This window comes from Pezoporus wallicus, unplaced genomic scaffold (assembly GCF_028554395.1).
Source record: "Pezoporus wallicus isolate ANWC-B61680 ecotype Strahan unplaced genomic scaffold, APGP_CSIRO_Pwel_v1 contig_5542, whole genome shotgun sequence".
NCBI classification, from domain to species: Eukaryota; Metazoa; Chordata; class Aves; order Psittaciformes; family Psittacidae; genus Pezoporus; species Pezoporus wallicus.
In genome coordinates, this window is record NW_026640165.1 from 190,397 (window position 1) to 208,461 (window position 18,065).

The 18,065-nt window shown below is 41.4% G+C and overlaps 1 protein-coding gene across 3 annotated transcripts; it reads right to left on the reverse strand.

Moving 5' to 3' along the window:
* Positions 1–11: 11 nt before the first annotated feature.
* DNAJC2 (DnaJ heat shock protein family (Hsp40) member C2) lies at positions 12–17,997 on the reverse strand. 3 transcript variants are annotated; one of them, XM_057417871.1, is made up of 17 exons: positions 17,895–17,997; positions 16,983–17,173; positions 16,324–16,399; positions 14,075–14,173; positions 11,690–11,831; positions 10,504–10,584; positions 9,663–9,728; positions 7,897–7,988; positions 7,674–7,795; positions 6,434–6,583; positions 6,062–6,150; positions 5,906–5,975; positions 4,149–4,333; positions 2,499–2,599; positions 1,517–1,624; positions 677–831; positions 12–132 (listed from the first exon to the last, which is right to left on the reverse strand). In XM_057417871.1, exons 1-17 carry the CDS (start codon positions 17,950–17,952, stop codon positions 58–60), a joined length of 1,860 nt encoding a protein of 619 aa, XP_057273854.1. In that variant the 5' UTR covers positions 17,953–17,997; the 3' UTR covers positions 12–57. The 3 variants fall into 3 exon arrangements, with proteins under 3 accessions (XP_057273854.1, XP_057273856.1, XP_057273855.1); XM_057417873.1 differs by having other exon boundaries at positions 16,983–17,084; positions 17,895–17,985; XM_057417872.1 differs by lacking the exon at positions 17,895–17,997 and adding an exon at positions 17,427–17,442.
* Between the last annotated feature and the right edge of the window lie 68 nt (positions 17,998–18,065).

The following is an 18,065-nucleotide window of genomic DNA, read 5'->3' on the forward strand; positions in this document are numbered from 1 at the left end:
ATGAAAACATGTACAGTATTTGCATTTTTATTATAAAACAAATATTGTCAGTAAGAGTCATTTCTTGACTTTAGTAGCATTCATTACTTGTTCTTGAGCAGCTTTCTTTGCCTTGACCATTTCAACGAGTTCCTGAAGTTTTGGGGAGAAGAAGAAAAGAAGAGTTCCTTATCTACACGTGGAATTTGTTACCACCACTGTTGTTTGAATGCTACATATATTCAGGTTGAAGCATTCTGGTTCTCAGTATACTGAGGAGTCCAGGCAGTTTAATACCTTAAAGCAATTTCTCTTAGAAACAAATTAATGAAAGGTCAATGCTCATCTATGTCTGTAGCAGGAACTCTGCTTACAAGAGGCTGGGGATCTGGCACCTACAGGAGCTTGCTGTCCCGTTGTAAGACAGACAGATTTTGTGAGGCAGACTTTCCTTCCCAGCTTCCAGAGCCTCTGTTTTCACTGAGGAAAACTTAGTCCTTGCTGTGCTTTTGGGGTCTGAGTTACCAAAAAACCCCCAAAACCCCATTTCCTCACAAGGCTCCATCTTCTGCCAGTCTGTTATTGTCAGATACTCCCTCTGGTAGGGAAGGCAGTAGGGTAGGGAACCCTAGAAACCTAAAGCATTCTAACAAAACCTGGGCTAATTACATTCCTAGAGGGAGGTGGGGTACCTTACCTTATATCGCTTCATGCAGTCTTTTTTTGACCGGCCTGGAACAGCTGCTGCTATTTTCTCCCATCTTTCAGGAGTATTTACTGGGTAAGTCTTCAATGCTTGTTCTAAAAGCTTTTGTTCTTCTGTAGTCCAAGGGGATGAATCTAAAGGTGATCCTGTTTTAAATGCAAAAATGACAATGAGAAATACGTAAGGAGACTATGAGGTACGCCTAAGAACAACTAGTCTTACTGAAGTGCTGCTGAGTTAAAAACCTGAAAGAACATAAAACACCAAACCACTAAAAATCCCAACCCTGAAACTGAATGAACAAGTAGCCCTTAGGATCTTTAAACAAAGCATGGAGAAGTTATGGTAACATCTTTCATTGTCATCTGGGTGTTAACTTGCTGTAGCTGCCCTGTGAAGCTATAGTGATAGAGCAGCAGTGTAGCTTTTCCTTTTGTGTTTCAGTAGTCAGGAAACATAGCCTTCTGCAAGTGTATGGAAAAGCTGATGGGAGGCATTTGGGGTTTAACAGGAGACCAAAGCTGTATGACAGTCCTGTATCTCGAGTGCATCCCCTCAGGCCTACTTTTACCTGGAAAAGCAGCACTCTCTGAGGAACAGATGATCTCAGCATCAGACTTGACCTGTTGCTTCACCAGGAAGCATTTCAGACTGGTACTCTTTAGTTAACTGTGACTTGTCCTGTGTGTACCAGCAACCCTCAAATCCAATTACAGAGCCTGGATCACTTGCTACATATGTCTGTTTATAAGCAAGTCTTAAGCTCTGGATTACATTCTAAGAGGCACAGGGGAGACAACTCTGGAAGAAGGGCTCCTCTTTCACCTTTACCTTCAAATCGTTCTGAGGGGGCAGCACTGTCCATCTGAGGCACCACACCATGTTCTTTCTTAAATTTGTCAAATGCTTTCTTGTTGATATCATCTTTTTGATGAGGGTCTATGAGCAACAGACATTGAGAACAGTGATCATTGCAATGAAGTTAAAACCATGTGTAATGATAAAAACATTGTCTAGCAGATTATTAGTTTACAATAACCACATCATCAAATACCCCCAATTCCTACTTCCTTTAAAATGATGGTAAATAGAGTGGTAGATTAAAAAATAACCTTTCACGGTCAAATAAACTGCGCAAAGTGTCAGGCTTTCCAGCCCCTATCCTGTTCAGGTGAATACTTCCTCCATGTAAACTTAAGCCTGAACCTGCTACTTCAATGAGATCAAGAGGGATTATTCTCTCAAATAAGGGCTGTGGCACAAAACTTGCGTATTACCCAGAGCACAAGCATGTTGGAGATGTAGGAACACTCAAAAGTCCAGGTCCTCCTTGTGTAGGGATGTAGTTTGGAACATTTAGAAAACAGGGGTTTTTCTTCTATAGTGGGATGTTTTGGTTTTCCTTGAGAACTTATTCCAGAGCTGTCTAGGCTCCATTTACCACATTAATGCAGGTGTCTTAATTCTGGTGCTGGATCCCACTCATCTTTTTAAAGTACCTCTCTAGCTTCCTCAGTTCCATTTATTCTAGATGCCTTCCTTTGTAGGGAGCTTTCCCACAGGCCCATTTGCCTCTCTCTGAGTGCAGAAGAGCCTTGGCAATGCGTGTGGCCTACACTTCTGTACATCAAGTTTAAGAGAATTCCTGAGTCAGTCATGACATTAAGCTAAAAATGCTGAATCACATACATGCTCTGCTGTTCTTTTGGGAATATAGAGAGGATTTTCTCATAACAGAAACAGTGCAGTTCAAAGCTAAGCTGTACAGAAGCATGCAGGCCATCTTGTTACAGAAATAAGGTTATATAGATACCAAGCTTTTGGAGGCTCTTGGCTTTATTGATGACATCTTTTGCTGTTCGTTTCATTCCAGTAGTAGAGTGCAAGTTCATGTAATTGGCAATAACTTCCCACCTAAAGCAAGAACAGAAAGGGTCAACCAGCATATCACGTAATAGCTTATCTTCATACAAGCTACAGTCAAACTCCTGTACATACTTAAATTGACTCCTAAGTTTAATCATACTTAAATACCTATAAACTCTAATGGTAATTATTCTGGAAAGCTTTCACTCACTAAATGCAGATGTTACCTTTAAGAATTCAGTCAGCTTGGGGGAATGTTATAGCTTCTGATACAGAAAAAGTGTGGGTAGAATGCTCAGCTGTTGATTTCCAGAATTCCCTTAACACCTCTGACATTAAATACGGCAGGCTGCACTGAAAGGGCTGAGAAGTTACTAGCTCTGTGTCCACCACCCCTCAGCAGAATACCTAAACATCAGATAAAAGGCCTTCAACAGAAGAGAGCTGGAACAGCCTTAGCCCCACAATTATTCCTAGTGCATTCTTAGGAAATGGAAGAGAATATTTACACCTGATCTTACAGGAGGATCATAGAATAGTTAGGGTTGGAAAGGACTTTAAGATCATCAAGTTCCAACCCCCTGCTGTGGGCAGGGACACCTCACACTAAACCATGTCACACAAGGCTCTGTCCAGCCCAGCCTTAAACACTGCCAGGGATGGAGCATTCACAACCTCCCTGGGCAACCCATTCCAGTGCCTCACCACCCTTACAGTAAAGAATTTCCTCCTTATATCCAATCTAAACTTTCCGTGTTTAAGTTTTAACCCGTTACCCCTTGTCCTATTACTACAGTCTCTAATGAAGAGTCCCTCCCCAGTATCATCATAGGCCCCCTATCATATCTAGGCAAGTGTTCTCACTGAGTACTCAACTGCTGAGCTACAGTGCAAAACCAGGTACTGGTATCACCTCCACAAAGATTATGACAGCTTCTTTCTTTTTCTAAAAGTAAGCATCCAAATCTTGTAATGGAGGCTTCAAATCCTTGAATCCTAAGTGGAAGAAGGCATTCCATTCCTGGGAAAGAATGGGATTTAAGGCATGCTCCTGTTCTTGATGCTTACTAGTGAACTGATTGCCAGTGTTGCTTTCCATGTGTCCCAGCCTTTTCCTTTTACCCTGGCTCTCCCTTGGAGACAGCTGTCACATTTAACTTGTATCTCTGGCTGTTTTCCTCTGACTCTGTAGAGGAGAAACCAGCCTCACATTCATTGTGGAACTACTGGAAGTAACTTACTTGTATTACTACCTTCACGATCGTCACTGCTTCTGTTTTGTTCTCTGCTTTACTGACTGGAGTATATCCTATAGTAAGCCCTGTATAAACATACACCTTGGCACAATCTTACTGATGGACTGAGGCACAAGTTTGGGGAGAGACAAGATACAAGGCTGAGGTAATGCCAGTAACATGTAGAGCATGGTACTAAGAGAAAACAAACCACAGGCTGCTCAACAGTCAAGAGAAAGGAAGAAGTTTAGGGAATCCTTATACTGACATCATACTTAGGATGGTCTGAGAACAAGTTGTATTATACTTGTTACTTAATGTAAATGGTTAGTAGGACTTTCAACACCAAATCTGAGAAGTACCTTGAATTAGTCCCTGCTGGGAAGAGGTTCACAGCTTTAATTAACAACTGTAAATCATCTTCTGGCCAATTTTTGCTTCCCCCTCCACCACCAGTGGTTGACTTTTCTGAACTCTTTGTTGCTTGGCGCATCCGAGCTTCTGCCTCTTCTTTCTCTCGCCTTATTTGTTCATTTATTTCTTCTATCTGAAGAATTGCAAACAAGCACAATTTATTTATTTACTGTTACATTTTACAGTGATAAAAACCCCTCTGGAATTGTTTTGAGTCTTGAATTTTGCTTAGTTTCTGTTGTGTACATTGCACACAAGAAAAAAGAGCAGCTTCTCTGCTCCAGTATTATTTCCATACATCCCATGCATAAATTTGGCCATCCCAGATTAGGAGCTACAGCAGGAATCCATCACAGGTTCACTAGGGAATTACATGAAAACTCTCAGGATTAAGGCAGAACTTCTGAACCTAGCATGAATTTACAGGCTAACACCTGACTTAAAGGGACAGATCCACAACAGTATTAAGAACCTAAAGCAACTAGTGAGGGCAGTTCAACATCCTGGTTGAATATACCAATTCCCAAATCTTCCAACCTGACTGCTGCCTAAGCCTGGTTATGCCAGAAATTCTCAGTTACTATGGCTGTGCTAAGTTAGCATTAACTGCAACAACTCGATTTTAGTAACTAAGTGCTTACTCAGGGTTACATGTCTACATGTACTTTGTTAGGAAGCAATTCAGCAGAACTTATGTTATCCATTGCACATCTCTGTGAACTGAAATCACATCCTGAGACTGTGGGTGATGTATCTTTAATGTATCTGCTTCCGAGTATGCCCAGTACAGCCTTGGCAATACTAAAAACCCATGCACTTATGCATGTGGCAGGATGCTCAAGACAGGTTTCTTGCTCTCTCTTAATAAAATCTTCCTGGCAAAAGGAAAGTTGCATTAATAAGAATTATCTGTCAGGTAAAAGTAGAACAGTTTTAACAGAGAGACTGAAAGGTGACCCATGTTTGGAACACTCCCCTGGAGACTGAGAATCGGATTCAGTCCCCTGAATTCAGTTGTCTGATAAGTACACCTGACCCTGGGATGGGGACAGATCATCTTCCCACCAGGAAAGAAAGTTCACAGGTGTGAATCCAAAGCAGATGAGAGAAAGCATCTTATTCTTTGTGCAGGATGTAGGTTCAGTCTTATTAGTCTATACGGCTTTTCCCTGATGGAAAATTTAAGCACATCCTTGCTGAGTTTTTAAATCTTGATTGCAAGTGCCTTGCTTTTCCCATATTTTAGTATCCCCCGACTTGTCCTTCCAGTGCCTACAGCCTGCAGCAGTCCTTTTGTGAATCTAAAATCCCCAGGTCACGGATACCAGACTAAGACTTTTCTTGAGTAACAGAATAGGTTAAGACTGCCCTCCTTCCCCTCTAGGTAACTGCTACCCATTGCTGGTAAAATTAAGTTCCCCCACTGTTCCTGTATATTGTACAAATGGTAGCTTTTGTGTCTTTTACTGATTGAAAATGTGTATTTTTCCCCTCAGCTGGCCGTGGTTATTTCACCAGCCATGAACTATGTAGCGCTATGTAAAATGGCACAGAGATCAAGTCTGCCTGGAGACCATTAAACTCAGGTCTTGGTGTTTAACAGGCAGGATGCCATGCAGCCACGTTGTGTCTCACTTCATTCAGTCACGTAGATGTCCCAAATGGAATTACTCTGTTATTTTGATTTGACACTCAGCATAATTACCTGTTTTACTACAGCCGCCTTTCCTCCTTCCCTTGTTGTGGATGTAAGTGCTTCATTCAAGCATTGCAGACTAAAAATAAATTATTAAGTTACAACGGATAGCTAGGAGAAAGATGGGTATCAAAATGAGCAGGAATCAGCAGCAGGGAGACTCACCTTGCTAGCTCAAGACGATCACAAAGCTTTTCCACCTCCTCCATCATTTTAACACAATCTGCCTCATTATCAGAAAAGTAATTCCAGTTCTGGAAGCAGAAATACATGTTCTACAAAGTTCTTGAACTTGATTGTCCCATTCCTTCAGACAAAAGCTTAACACACAGCATTCTTCAGCCACTGCTGTGTTTGGACCTATTTGGTCAGCTTCACTCATATGATAAGTACGTGTTTTAATATTTTGATTTTTAATAAACCCACTTTCCATACCCATCTCCAGCCATAAGTACAAGCATGTGATAGGGTTTGATCTAAGCAAATACAATAATTTCATTAATGTAACCTGTATTTCACTATAATATGTTTAAATACCTTGCATGTTGTTCTCAGTTTTTGCCTTTCTTTCTTGATAGCTTTTTTCTGTATCTCTTTTTCCTTTTTTGCTACTAATGCCTGTTGCCTAAATTCTTCTTCCTCCTTTTCTTTTGCTAACCGTGCAGCTTCTAATTCTGCTTGTCTTTGCTGCAAAAGGCAAAAAACAAAGAAACCTCAACAAAGTCACAATGTTATAGGGTCATTCAGTCATTCAATATGAAAATGTGCTGTTTCTGGGGTATGTTCAGGTTTTGTTGTTTTTTTTTTTTTTATGTGTGTTTTAGCATCCATTATTTAATGTTTGGTTTTCAAGACTTTTGAGGGAGGTGGTGAAACATGTACCAATTGGCATTAATTCAAATACTCACTTTGAGGACCCCTGGTTGAAAAATCCTGACTTCCTTTACAATGAAGATACAAAGCTGTGTAAAATTTCCTATGCCTGTTCCAAGAGTACAAGCTGGGAACACTGCAGTGTTCCAACATTTCTGCTGCATCATTATTAACATAATTATCTTGCAGTGCTCCAGTATTGTTTTTTAAGACACTTTTTTAGCACCTTACAGTTCCCTTTCATTCCTGGTACTGCTTTCAGAGTCATCTTTCCCAAACTGTTAATAATCAAGTATCATAGAATGGTTTGGATTAGCAAGGACCTTAAAGCTCATCCAGTTCTAACCCCACTGCCATGGGCAGGGACACCTTCCACTAGACCAGGATGTTCAAGGCTCTGTCCAGCCTGGCCTTGAACACTGCCAGGGATGGGGCAGCCACAGCTTCTCTTGGCAACCTCTGCCAGTGCCTCAGCACCCTCACAGGGAAGAATTTCTTCCTTATTCCAAATCTAAATCTACGCTCTTTCAGTTATGTTACCTCAGTGTTTCATACCAACCAAGCATTCACAGACCGTATGCACAAAGCAAGCTGCTGTATCCATTTTATGGAAAAGGAAAGCAAGCCATGGAACTTAATGACTGCTTCTAAACCAGAGGAAGTGTATGCAACAACAGAAGCCAATTTTAGCAGTTTATTTTTGTTTCAGATCTGTGCTGCTTGTTTTCATCTCATTCTCAAAAGGCTGTCAGTCTTGCACTGCCTGTTGCACAGGGATCACAGACAACACATCTTTAAACCCCAATATCATTTTAACAGTAGCCTTCTGACACATCTAGAAGCTGATGTAGATCAGGTGTGAATGAATCAGTTTTTTTCAACCCAAATAAACCATTTAACTTACTTTTTCTTTTGCCTCCTGTTCTTTTCGTTTTGCTTCTACCTTTGCTTTCTTCTCTGCTTCTTTCTTTGCCTTTTCTTCCTCCTTAAATTTCTTTATCCTGGGATCACAGCTGTATGCATTGTCTGGCAGAAGAAAAGACGCATCACGTACAAAAGAAAACCAGGAGATTTGCACTGTTAGTTCACAAATCTCTCTTTAAAAACCCAGCAGTTTATATGCTCACCAACAAGTGTCCTAATTCTGTTCATTTCTTCTTTTTTTCTCAGTGCTCTGGCAGCTCTGTTCTGCTTTTCAATCCACCTCCTTTCATCTCGACTAAAAAACGAAAGCAGAATTAGTTCAGTGCTAATACCCTACAGTGTCACTCTGCTAGATATACATCAACAAACCTTTTAGAGTTTCCCCACACAGATGCTCTTCTCTGAATACTTCAGAAAATGAAGTTCCAGACCCCAAGCTCATATCAAAAGCCAGTAAGTGTTTACAGCATTCCATAAACCTGACAAAACAAGCTGCTTATCCGTCATCACAGGGAATGAGATCATGGACTTTCACGCAATCCACTTGTTGACCAAACATTAAACCCAGGCAAAACAACTGAAATGCTGGCATACACTTTAATTAAAGGGCAGCAATATAATCAGTGTCAATTATTTCCATTTTACAGAACATAGGTCATGCCAAGTAAACCCATCTGCACAGAAAGAACACCTTCTATGAAGTACTGTAACACCCCAGTAAAACCATGTCCCGTTCACTCCAGTAAAACACAACTCAGGTTAAACAGATTAACACTTGGGTGGCTACATCTGAAAGTATTTGTCAGCGCTGTCAAAGAAGAGACAAATTTCTAGCAGGGGTCTATATCCTCATCCACACAACCAAATGCATAACAATGTACCTCAGAACAAAGAGAACAATCCCCATAACACAGCAGAAGACTACTACAATGTTTAAGACACAAACATCACCTTTGGCAAGAAGGGCTAACAAGAATCATGGCCATCTGAACAGAAGCTGAAACATAGTTCTAAGTACAGCAGAGTATGTACCACTTGTCTAAACACTTTTAAAAAGGACAGTAAGGACTGTAATAAGCACAAAAAGGAGCTGTGCAAATAATTCAAGACCCTTCCAATGAGAAGCCTTGAGATCAATCTGTATAATTTACCAAAAATACAAGTTACGTGGAACTGGTTACAGTGCCTTCACAGAATCTTCACAGGAGAGAGTACACTGGATTCAGAGAGGCATAAGAGCAGAGGAACAAGTGCCTAGTGACAGCCTAAATATGGCTGTTTCTAGCCACAAAGCAAGCTAACCACTGCATGTAACTACAAAACTGATTCCTGTTCAAACTTGGAAGCAGAGGTTCATACAATGCAAGCTATGGTTATACAAGGATGACTAAGTGAAAGGTTGTGTCCCGTGAAATCCTTGTTAAGACTGAACGATCTGCTGCTCTAACTTGAACATTCTGTGTTTATAACTGTAGGAAGGATAAAAATAGAATGTATTTTCCAACAGCTACATGGGCTAAGTAATTCAACAACTATCACTACATCAACAAATTCAGGATTCAGTTAACATTGAGGCATCAGAACTAATCGCTCTAAATTCTAGAAAGTATCACTTGTCTTAGCACAGCTTAATAAATAGTTGGAGAGAAATGATGCATGCTTACTCATCCATTCTGTTCTGACTTGTGTTTGCAACTTGCTGTGACTGCAAGTCTAAACTTAGCCAAACACACATTTCAAAGCACCTCAGAACCACCTCTGTAATGCACACAAGAACTACCTCAGTTGCACAAGTAAGACAAAGAGAAGCCCACAGTCAGTCCAGTTAAAAATCCATGACTGACTACTGAACTAGGAGACTGGAATTCTTAGTCGGCTACCTTTCCTCCTATGACTTCTCTGATAGGAAGTTGGAAAATCTTGCTGTATCAATCTCACTTTCCCATCAAATTTCTTTTTATTTACATACCATTCTGCTTTTTCTTTTTCCTCTTCATCTAAATAGGAAAACTCTCTCCAGGAATCAAAATTATACCTAAAGTAAATTAGAAGAGAAAATAAAAAGTGAAGAAAGAAAAAAACAAAACTATTAATCTACCTTTTTTACCATTAGGTTTTTGCAGGCAATTATACTGTTATTTATAATACATAATTTACAATTACACTGTATGTACAAGTACACTGTGTGTACGGTATGTACACGGTGATTCCACTGTGTTAAGTCAAAATGTAAGACGCTATTGAAAGTAATGATTCACATCTGTCAGCACTGTAAAACAGACTGCATTTTAGGATGGGATCAGTCTCATCCAATTCTAAATGCCTACAGTGCAGTTGTCTAAGTTCCCATTATAGGCAGTGGAGATGCAGTGCAGTCTGTAGAGCTCAGAAATTAATCTTTATATAAGCGTCTGTATTAAACAGGTAAGTCAAGCCATAAACTCTACTGGTTTTATTGGACTAGGCAGACCTCCTTAACTAGGGGAACTTAAATGCCTAGTAGATACCTCCACTAAAAACACAAGTTAGGCGAGATGAAATCCTCTGCTAAGCTGTGGGTCAACGTGGTTCACAGCCGTTGTGGTCAGAGAACCATCAGAAGCTCCTGCTGTAACTGTGAATTCACAACGTGGATGTATTAGCCCAGAGAAAAGACAGCTCAGTTTGTGGAAGGCACCAACAGCTGTGGAGTAATTTCGTATCATTACTAGGTCAGAACAGATCCTGCCAAGAACCTACATGTGAAAGGGGCTGCAAGCCCATAACATCACAGATCTTGAATGCTGTGAATAGAGTAATGGCTAACTTACCAAAATGAATAGAATGCATCTACCTCTTCAAATGAAGAGTTCATGTCCCCCAATTTAGGAACATTTTTCTTGTTTGACCACCTGAAAATAAATGGATATTTTCAAGAAATAATATATATAACCTGACTTCATAATACGGCATATGTTAAGTATGGAATCAAAACGCCAAATCAGAGGCTCCCTCCACCAACACAGGGCCTTTTTTGTGGATCTCCCCCAGAACAGCAAAATCCTCCTGACTGAGTTTGGTGGGCCTACAAGGAGACCTGATGGAGCACAAGCTGTCCTATAGGCATCAGTTCTCCACGCACATTCTCCCGGTAGAGGAGCTTAAAGAACGTGGCCAATTGTGCTCTGTGAATAACTTGGCTCTGTAGTAGGCTACAGGAAGTTTTCCATGCATTCTAACGGAGCACAAGGGAATAAAGCATGCTCTGCCTCCATTCCACTTTTTCCCTATAAAAAGTGAAATCTTCCACAGACTCTGGAATTTGTTATTCCATGACATAGCATCCATTTCCAAGCAGAGAAGGGAAAAACCCATCTGCCAACCACAGACCCAGGTCTGAATCTCTGGAATACTTGATAGAAGATTCAATAATGATAATAATCAGAATGTGTTGTAAAGTGTCTCACACAATAAACCATTTTTTCCCCCATACAGGTAAAAGGCAAACTTCTATTGCAACAGCCTTAATACAAAGTTAATGGGCAAGCAGGAATCAAATGCAGAAAGAAAAAAAGTCACATTAAGAGAGAGCCACCAAATACTGACAGTTACATTTATCTTCTCTTTTAAATTGGGAACATAACTACTGTCTTCTGTTAATGTCTCACCCTCGTAAGAAAATAAGGAATTGTTAGTCAGTAGCATACACACAGTTGGTGTTGCAAATAATTTTAAGATGAAACAATGTGTGGTACAAAAAGCAGAGTAAGTTCTATGGAGCTGAGAACAGCCTTTGTTTTTAATCTTATTGGTCAAACGTGACACCACCAGCATAACAGCTCAGATTACTTTAAAATTAAATAATAGAGAATGCACTATTTTACTTGTATCCCCTTTCTAGCAAATTAATGCATCTCCCAGCATCCCTTAAAATCACACCTGCTAGGAACACAATGACAGAAGAGTCTGCAAATGCCGGTCCTCCAGCAACAGCAGAGGCAGTCTGACAGAGCTTACCGGGCGTTTCTCTCAAAAACTGGTGAAAAAACTTCAAAGAAGTTTTCTTTTGCTTCACTTTTGGAAGGTACAGAGTTATCAAAAGTAGGGTCTATGCTGTTAAATGCTCGTCGTTTCACAGGATCAGATAATATTTCGTAAGCTGAAAAAAAGTTAAATGGCATAAAATGTGAGACTGAGGCGAGTGCTCCCCACCACGTGGGACTGTTACAGAAAAGGCTGTAAATGATTAAAAAGATGCTCTCAGATCTGTGTTTGATCTCTCATTCTGTACAGCTCGGTATTCAATTATTTTAGTGACACTAAAAAGCACTGCTGTCAATTCTTGGTAAACTAAGCAGGAGGAAAATGTTTATGAAACACAACACATTTAACCACTAAGATGTACAAAGCATATATTTAGAACAGTTTTGTGGCAGTAAATTTGGTTCAGGCACTGGGAGTGTGGGCATGACATCTTAGGCTTTTATCCTACACCAGATCCTTGCAGCTGAATTGACAAAACATTACCAAGACAGGCACAGAGTAACAGCAGTCCTTGAGTTAATATGACACGGGAACTGGCAAGAATAGGAGCCCATTCATTAGAACTTTTCCAGCTCATGATAACGTTGTACTGAGACTTGGAAAGAGAATAATTCACCACACAGCTACTAGCCAGAACATGCACACACTCCCAGTTCTCCTGTTCTTAAAGTTGGGGAGCATCACATTACTGAATCTTGCATCCTGGCAATCACACACATTGTAGCTTCAGTAACCTCTTGTTTTTTCTCCAGGATGTGTGGAGTTACTTTGTCAGTTCTACAATGCCAACTGTTTTTTTCAGTAAATTGAAAAATCAAAGGAATTAAATTAATTTTGTGATCATTCATGGGCTTCCCAGGCTGCATCCCTGGATAAAGAACACTGCAGCTGGAAGGTGGCATCTAGAAGCTGATAAGCCAAAGGAAATGTTGGTGCTCTGGGGTTGTGTAAATGGATCTTGCTGCACATGTCACTGCAAAGGAAGGAATGCAAAGGACTACAAATGAGCTGCTGCCCACCAGCCTTAGCTTCCCTTCTGGGAAGGGACTTCTCTCTGTTAATACTCTGAATGACCCCAATTATCTTCTACATTGCAAGCTAGGAGATTCAGTAACCCCCATACCATGTTCCTGATGCAAGAAATTCTGTGTGCATCCATTGGCTCCTCTTCCACTTAAGAGATGTCCCTTCCACACAGATCCAAAACTGTATTCCCACATACAGTGCTGGAGGAACAGAATATCTCCCACTCATTCCTTTGTCACACCCAGCCCTGAATCCCACCTACATACTACTGCCTTTCAAGCTTCTTCATTCCACTGACTTGGTGCTATTTTGGGCACCCCTTCCCTGCTACAGCATTTCCTTCCTCCAAGGTGCTGCCTGGAAGTATTAACTCCTCTTCTGTGCCACTTTGTACTTTTTGCTTATCCTTAAACTTAGATCATAAGCAGTTAAGGAGAAACATTTTCCTCCTTACGTGTAGAACACAGAGTATATCCCTGAATTCAGGTGCAGGCTGTTCATTAGCTGCCAGTTTCTGACAGGACTGCAACTATGGACAAATAATTTCCTTTGGGAACTTCTTACATTTTGACATCTAAACCATCAATAGCTTGTCTAACATATTATCTAACGTTTTAACTAGTATTGTAACAAGAAACTCACAAGAAGAAAGTTGAGAACACACAAATTCCAGGTTTTCCTCCAACATCAACCTTATTGAATCAAACAAAATATTGTTTAAAATAAACAAAAAAGCCAAACTCCAAAGCATTTCTATACATGTTCAGTCATACACCTAGAACACTCCCTGCGGTTTTGGAATCAGCCAGCAGTAGTGTTCTAGGTCACTACAGGTAGGAAGAGAAATGTTATTTGACTGAGTTCACTTGGTTATCTGTGGGCAAAAAAGAGCAGCTGAAGAAACAGATATCCTAGTCAAATCAACAGATGCTCTGTTGACAGAGTAAGTGCATTAGAATTCAGTTTTTCCAGTTGCTGTTGGTGGCTCAGGGGAATCTCTCCATAGCACAGCAGCTTATCCCAGGTAGTACCACCTCTAGTAGTTCACATTTCACGTGCTGCTACAAACATTCACGCTTTGTCACCAAGTGGCACAGTAGACAAACATCTGTCAGTTGCATCCCCATACTGTTCCTCCCCAGAGGAAAGTTATATTAATGTGATCTCTATTTATTATATTAAATAGATATGTCTATTTATTAACTGGTAAAAGAACTTCTCTGGATTTTTAATAGCTGACAATTTTTTAAAAGCCTAATAAAGCACTACAAATACATTTCAGATTATCAAGTAGATTGAGAGTGTATCTAATAAAAGAGATTAATTGCTTACCTTTAGTTATGCATGTAAAATAATCATTATCACCTTCTCCTATCTGTTCCCCTGCAGCTTTTCGTTTGTCGGGATGATGTTTCAACACCATGGATTTATCTATGAAATAGATGCATTACGTTTAGAAACACTTCATCATCACTAACAGTTTATTTCTCACAAACTACAAAGTAATAGAGGAAATCCAACTGACATTTCTCTAATTACTTTAAAAACCCAAAACAACCAAAGCCAAAAAACAAACCCCCAAAAACATAAGGATGAAACCAGATGAGTTAACAAATGTTCTTTCACAAAATCATAGAATTAATTTAACAAGATTGTCAGAATTTAAAATATTGCATCTTTGCTGGGATACAAAATAACCACAACTCAGGAACCTGTGCAATCATACTGAAAAAAAAAATAAAATGTAAGTTTAGTTATTTCTAATTAAAAGCAAAGTTGTTCAGATAAAATAAAAATTGTATTCTATCCCTTTACTCAAGTTCTGAGCACAGTCCAAGGTGAAACGTAGCAAGGGAACTACAGCCATGTGCCAGTGAAGACTGCTGCACTTAACGTGGACAACACACATGGGACTTTGTGGTCAAGTTCTCTCCTTAGGCCTAAATCCTAAGATATAACTAGCGCATACAAAGTATCTACTGAAGTTGCTACCAAGGTTGTCTTAGTGTTTAAAAAGTAAAACCAGATTTTAGACTGACTTCTTAGACAAAAGGTTTAGCCATATTGTCATACAACGTAAAACATACCTTGTTGGCTTGCTATAAAATACCAGAGAGAAGATATCATGCAAGTGGTTAGAGCAACCTGCCTTTTGAGAAACAAACCAGAATCCTTCTCAAAAACAGGAAAGTACAGTATGTACTGGTGAGCAAGACTCACATCTCTATACCCCCATGTAATAACACAGTGCTGTTAGGATCCCAAAAAGAGACATGCACCAGTTCTTGCTCGAAACGATTATCAAGACTGCTAATCATCACCAGAACAGGTGCTCTGTGCTCCACAGTGGTGCTGTTAAGCAACATGTACTTAAGGCAACATTATTTACATAACTGTAGAATGGTTTGGGTTGGAAAGGACCTTAAGATCATCAAGTTCCAACCCCCCTGCCATGGGCAGGGATGCCTCACACTAAACCATGTCGCCCAAGGCTCTGTCCAACCTGGCCTTGAACACTGCCAGGGATGGGGCAGCCACAGCTTCTCTGGGCAACCCATTCCAATGCCTCACCACTCTCACAGGGAAGAACTTCTTCCTATATCTAATCAGAACTTCCCCTGTTTTAAGTTTAAACCCATTCCCCCTGTCCTGTCACTACAGTCCCTAATGAAGAGTCCCTCCCCAGCAGGCCCCCTTCAGATACTGGAAGGCTGCTATGAGGTCTCCACGCAGCCTTCTCTTCTCCAGGCTGAACAGCCCCAACTTTCTCAGCCTGTCTTCACATGGGAGGTGCTCCAGCCCCCTGATCATCCTCATGGCTCTCCTCTGGACTTGCTCCAATTACACCATGTCCTTCTTATATTGTTCTTATTTTCTGTGCAAGTTGGTAATTCGCTGATTTCCACCAATTTTTGTTTGTGAGCACCTGTGGTTTCACTGGGACAGTTATTCTACTCACAAACCAACAGTTATACAGGCGGTTGTTTTCAAGATCAACTCATAAAAACCATCAGCATATTTCATAATACTGTTTCATAAAGGCTACTGAACAACCTTCAGAGTACTTTCAAATCTTCCTCCAATAGATACTTGCATCCTTCTTGCAAAGCCAACTCTTAGCCACATTGCTTTCTAGAGAGAAAGATTCTGAAGCTCAACATGTTGTTCCTTCACATGCACGTACCACAAAATGTCCCCAGTCACCTGCATCCACTTCTGAAATATGAGATAGCCACTGTTATGGGGCTCCCAGGTACCAACCTACTGAAACACATAAGACAGGGCTAGCTGTAATTCTCTGCCTCTCCCTGAGCCTGACTGCAGACTTGGAAATACAGAAATACAGTTACAGTGTCAAGGCTGTTGATGAAAAAAGGGAAGAAAGCAGAGACATGAACTCAGTGAAAATGTTTCATTCCCTAGACTTAGAGCTGTGATGTGAATTTAGAAGGCTGGCAAGCAACAGAAATCAGAGAGACAGCATTTTTAGGCCTGTGAGGCAGTAAAAAGCCTGTTCATAACATATTATGCATTTTCACATGGAAAACAATTTTGTACATCTGAAAAGAAAAGGTACTTACGTGCTGCTTTGATTTGTTTTTGAGTAGCCCTGTAGCGTATATTGCCTAGCCCGAGAACTGCATAATGGTCTTGATTCTGAGAGAAAGAAAGAACCAAACGAACCCTTAATAAATATGACCTAAAAAGCTACAACACACACAGACAACCAGTTCCTCCCGTCTTTTAACAGCAGGAAGCAGATTTCTTCTCTCAATAAATATTAGAAAAAGGCTGTAGGAACAATTAGTGTAAACACCATAATTACTGAATAACAAAACATGACTCAGTTAAGCCAGTACTGCAGAAATTCAAGTCGTTTAATCTAAACTGTATTAAGGCATTGAGTCTGAGAAAGTTCAATTACTGGAAAATTGAATTGCTGTCTTTAAAGAGTGCTGACATAACTCCAGACTAGGGGAGGCTGTAACAGGGAGAAGAGACACTTACACTGCTCACAGGCAGTGAAATGAAAAGCAACAGCTCAAGACTAAGATCTTCTGATGCGCGCTTGAGCTTACCCTCATCGATCAGTTACGTGCAGGAAATACAAACATTAAGGAACACAGACTTGTGGGGTGGGAGAGGGGAGGAAGATGATCGTTAACAGCTGGGAATGGCAGATAACTGATAGGAGTTTTGCAGCAAAAATCATTAACACTAATATGCATCAACTCAATACCTTCCAGTCCTTTGGATCAAGGGTTTTTAACATAGGAAACTCTTCAAGCTGCAATTCTTCATCCCCTGATTCTTCAGAAAGTTCCTTCTCATCTTCTAGCTCCTGGAAAGAGGCAGAAACATTTATGTTTCTCCTCTTAATAAACGCTTCAAACCATCTTCCCACTGGTTCCACTTGACAGAGTACTGATGCTATAAGCAAAAAACATAAAAGCAACTTCACCTTCTGCGGTTTAGTTTTTAATCTTTATCAAATTAAACCCCACCAAAGCCCATAAAAGCACTGAATCACACGAAGCCACAGAATGGCACATCTTCTACTTCCCTCGCACACACCAGTGTTGTAAAGGCTGCAAGCACCGGAACGCGGTCCCTATCAGGCGGTACCTTCCAAGCACTTCACCGTGCTCTCAAATCTTGAAGGTGCTTTCTTAAAGGAACGCACACGTTAAATGTTATTTAGTCTCTTCCTTGCTCTAGTAACAGAGACGATAACCGCGACAGCAGCACCAGGTTTGGACTGATCTCCGCGTTCCCGCTCCCCCTGCACAGGCCCCTCCCTCTGGCAGCGAAGGCAGACTTGTTGCTCACACACCGACTCGGATTGAGCACCGAGCCACAGCAACAAGGACACAGTTGAAGTGAAATAAACAGGAAAGTTCCTCAGAAGCAGGAGATTTTCCGCCCCTGGCCTTGGGCAGCGGCTCCAGGGGCGGGCTTCCCTCTGAACACGCACTCGTTCGAGCGGGAGGCGCCCCGGTCCCGATAACCGCAACCCTGCACCCCGGCGGGACGGGCGGCAACGGGACACCCCGGCACCGCCGCCTGGTCCCCTACTGTCGTGCCGCATCCGCCGGCCGCGGCACCAGTTACAGCCCCGCGCCCGGGCCGCTCCGGCCTCCCCGGTACCTACCGGCCGACAGCGCCCGGGTGACGGCCGTGACCTGCCCCTCCTGCGCTCCCCGCAGCATGGCGGCGACGGCGGCCGAGCGGCCGCAGCGAGCCTCGGGCCTGGGCCTGGGCGCGGGACGCGGCGAGCCTCGCCTCGCCGGTTGCCAGGAGCCGGCGCATGGAGGCGCCCGGA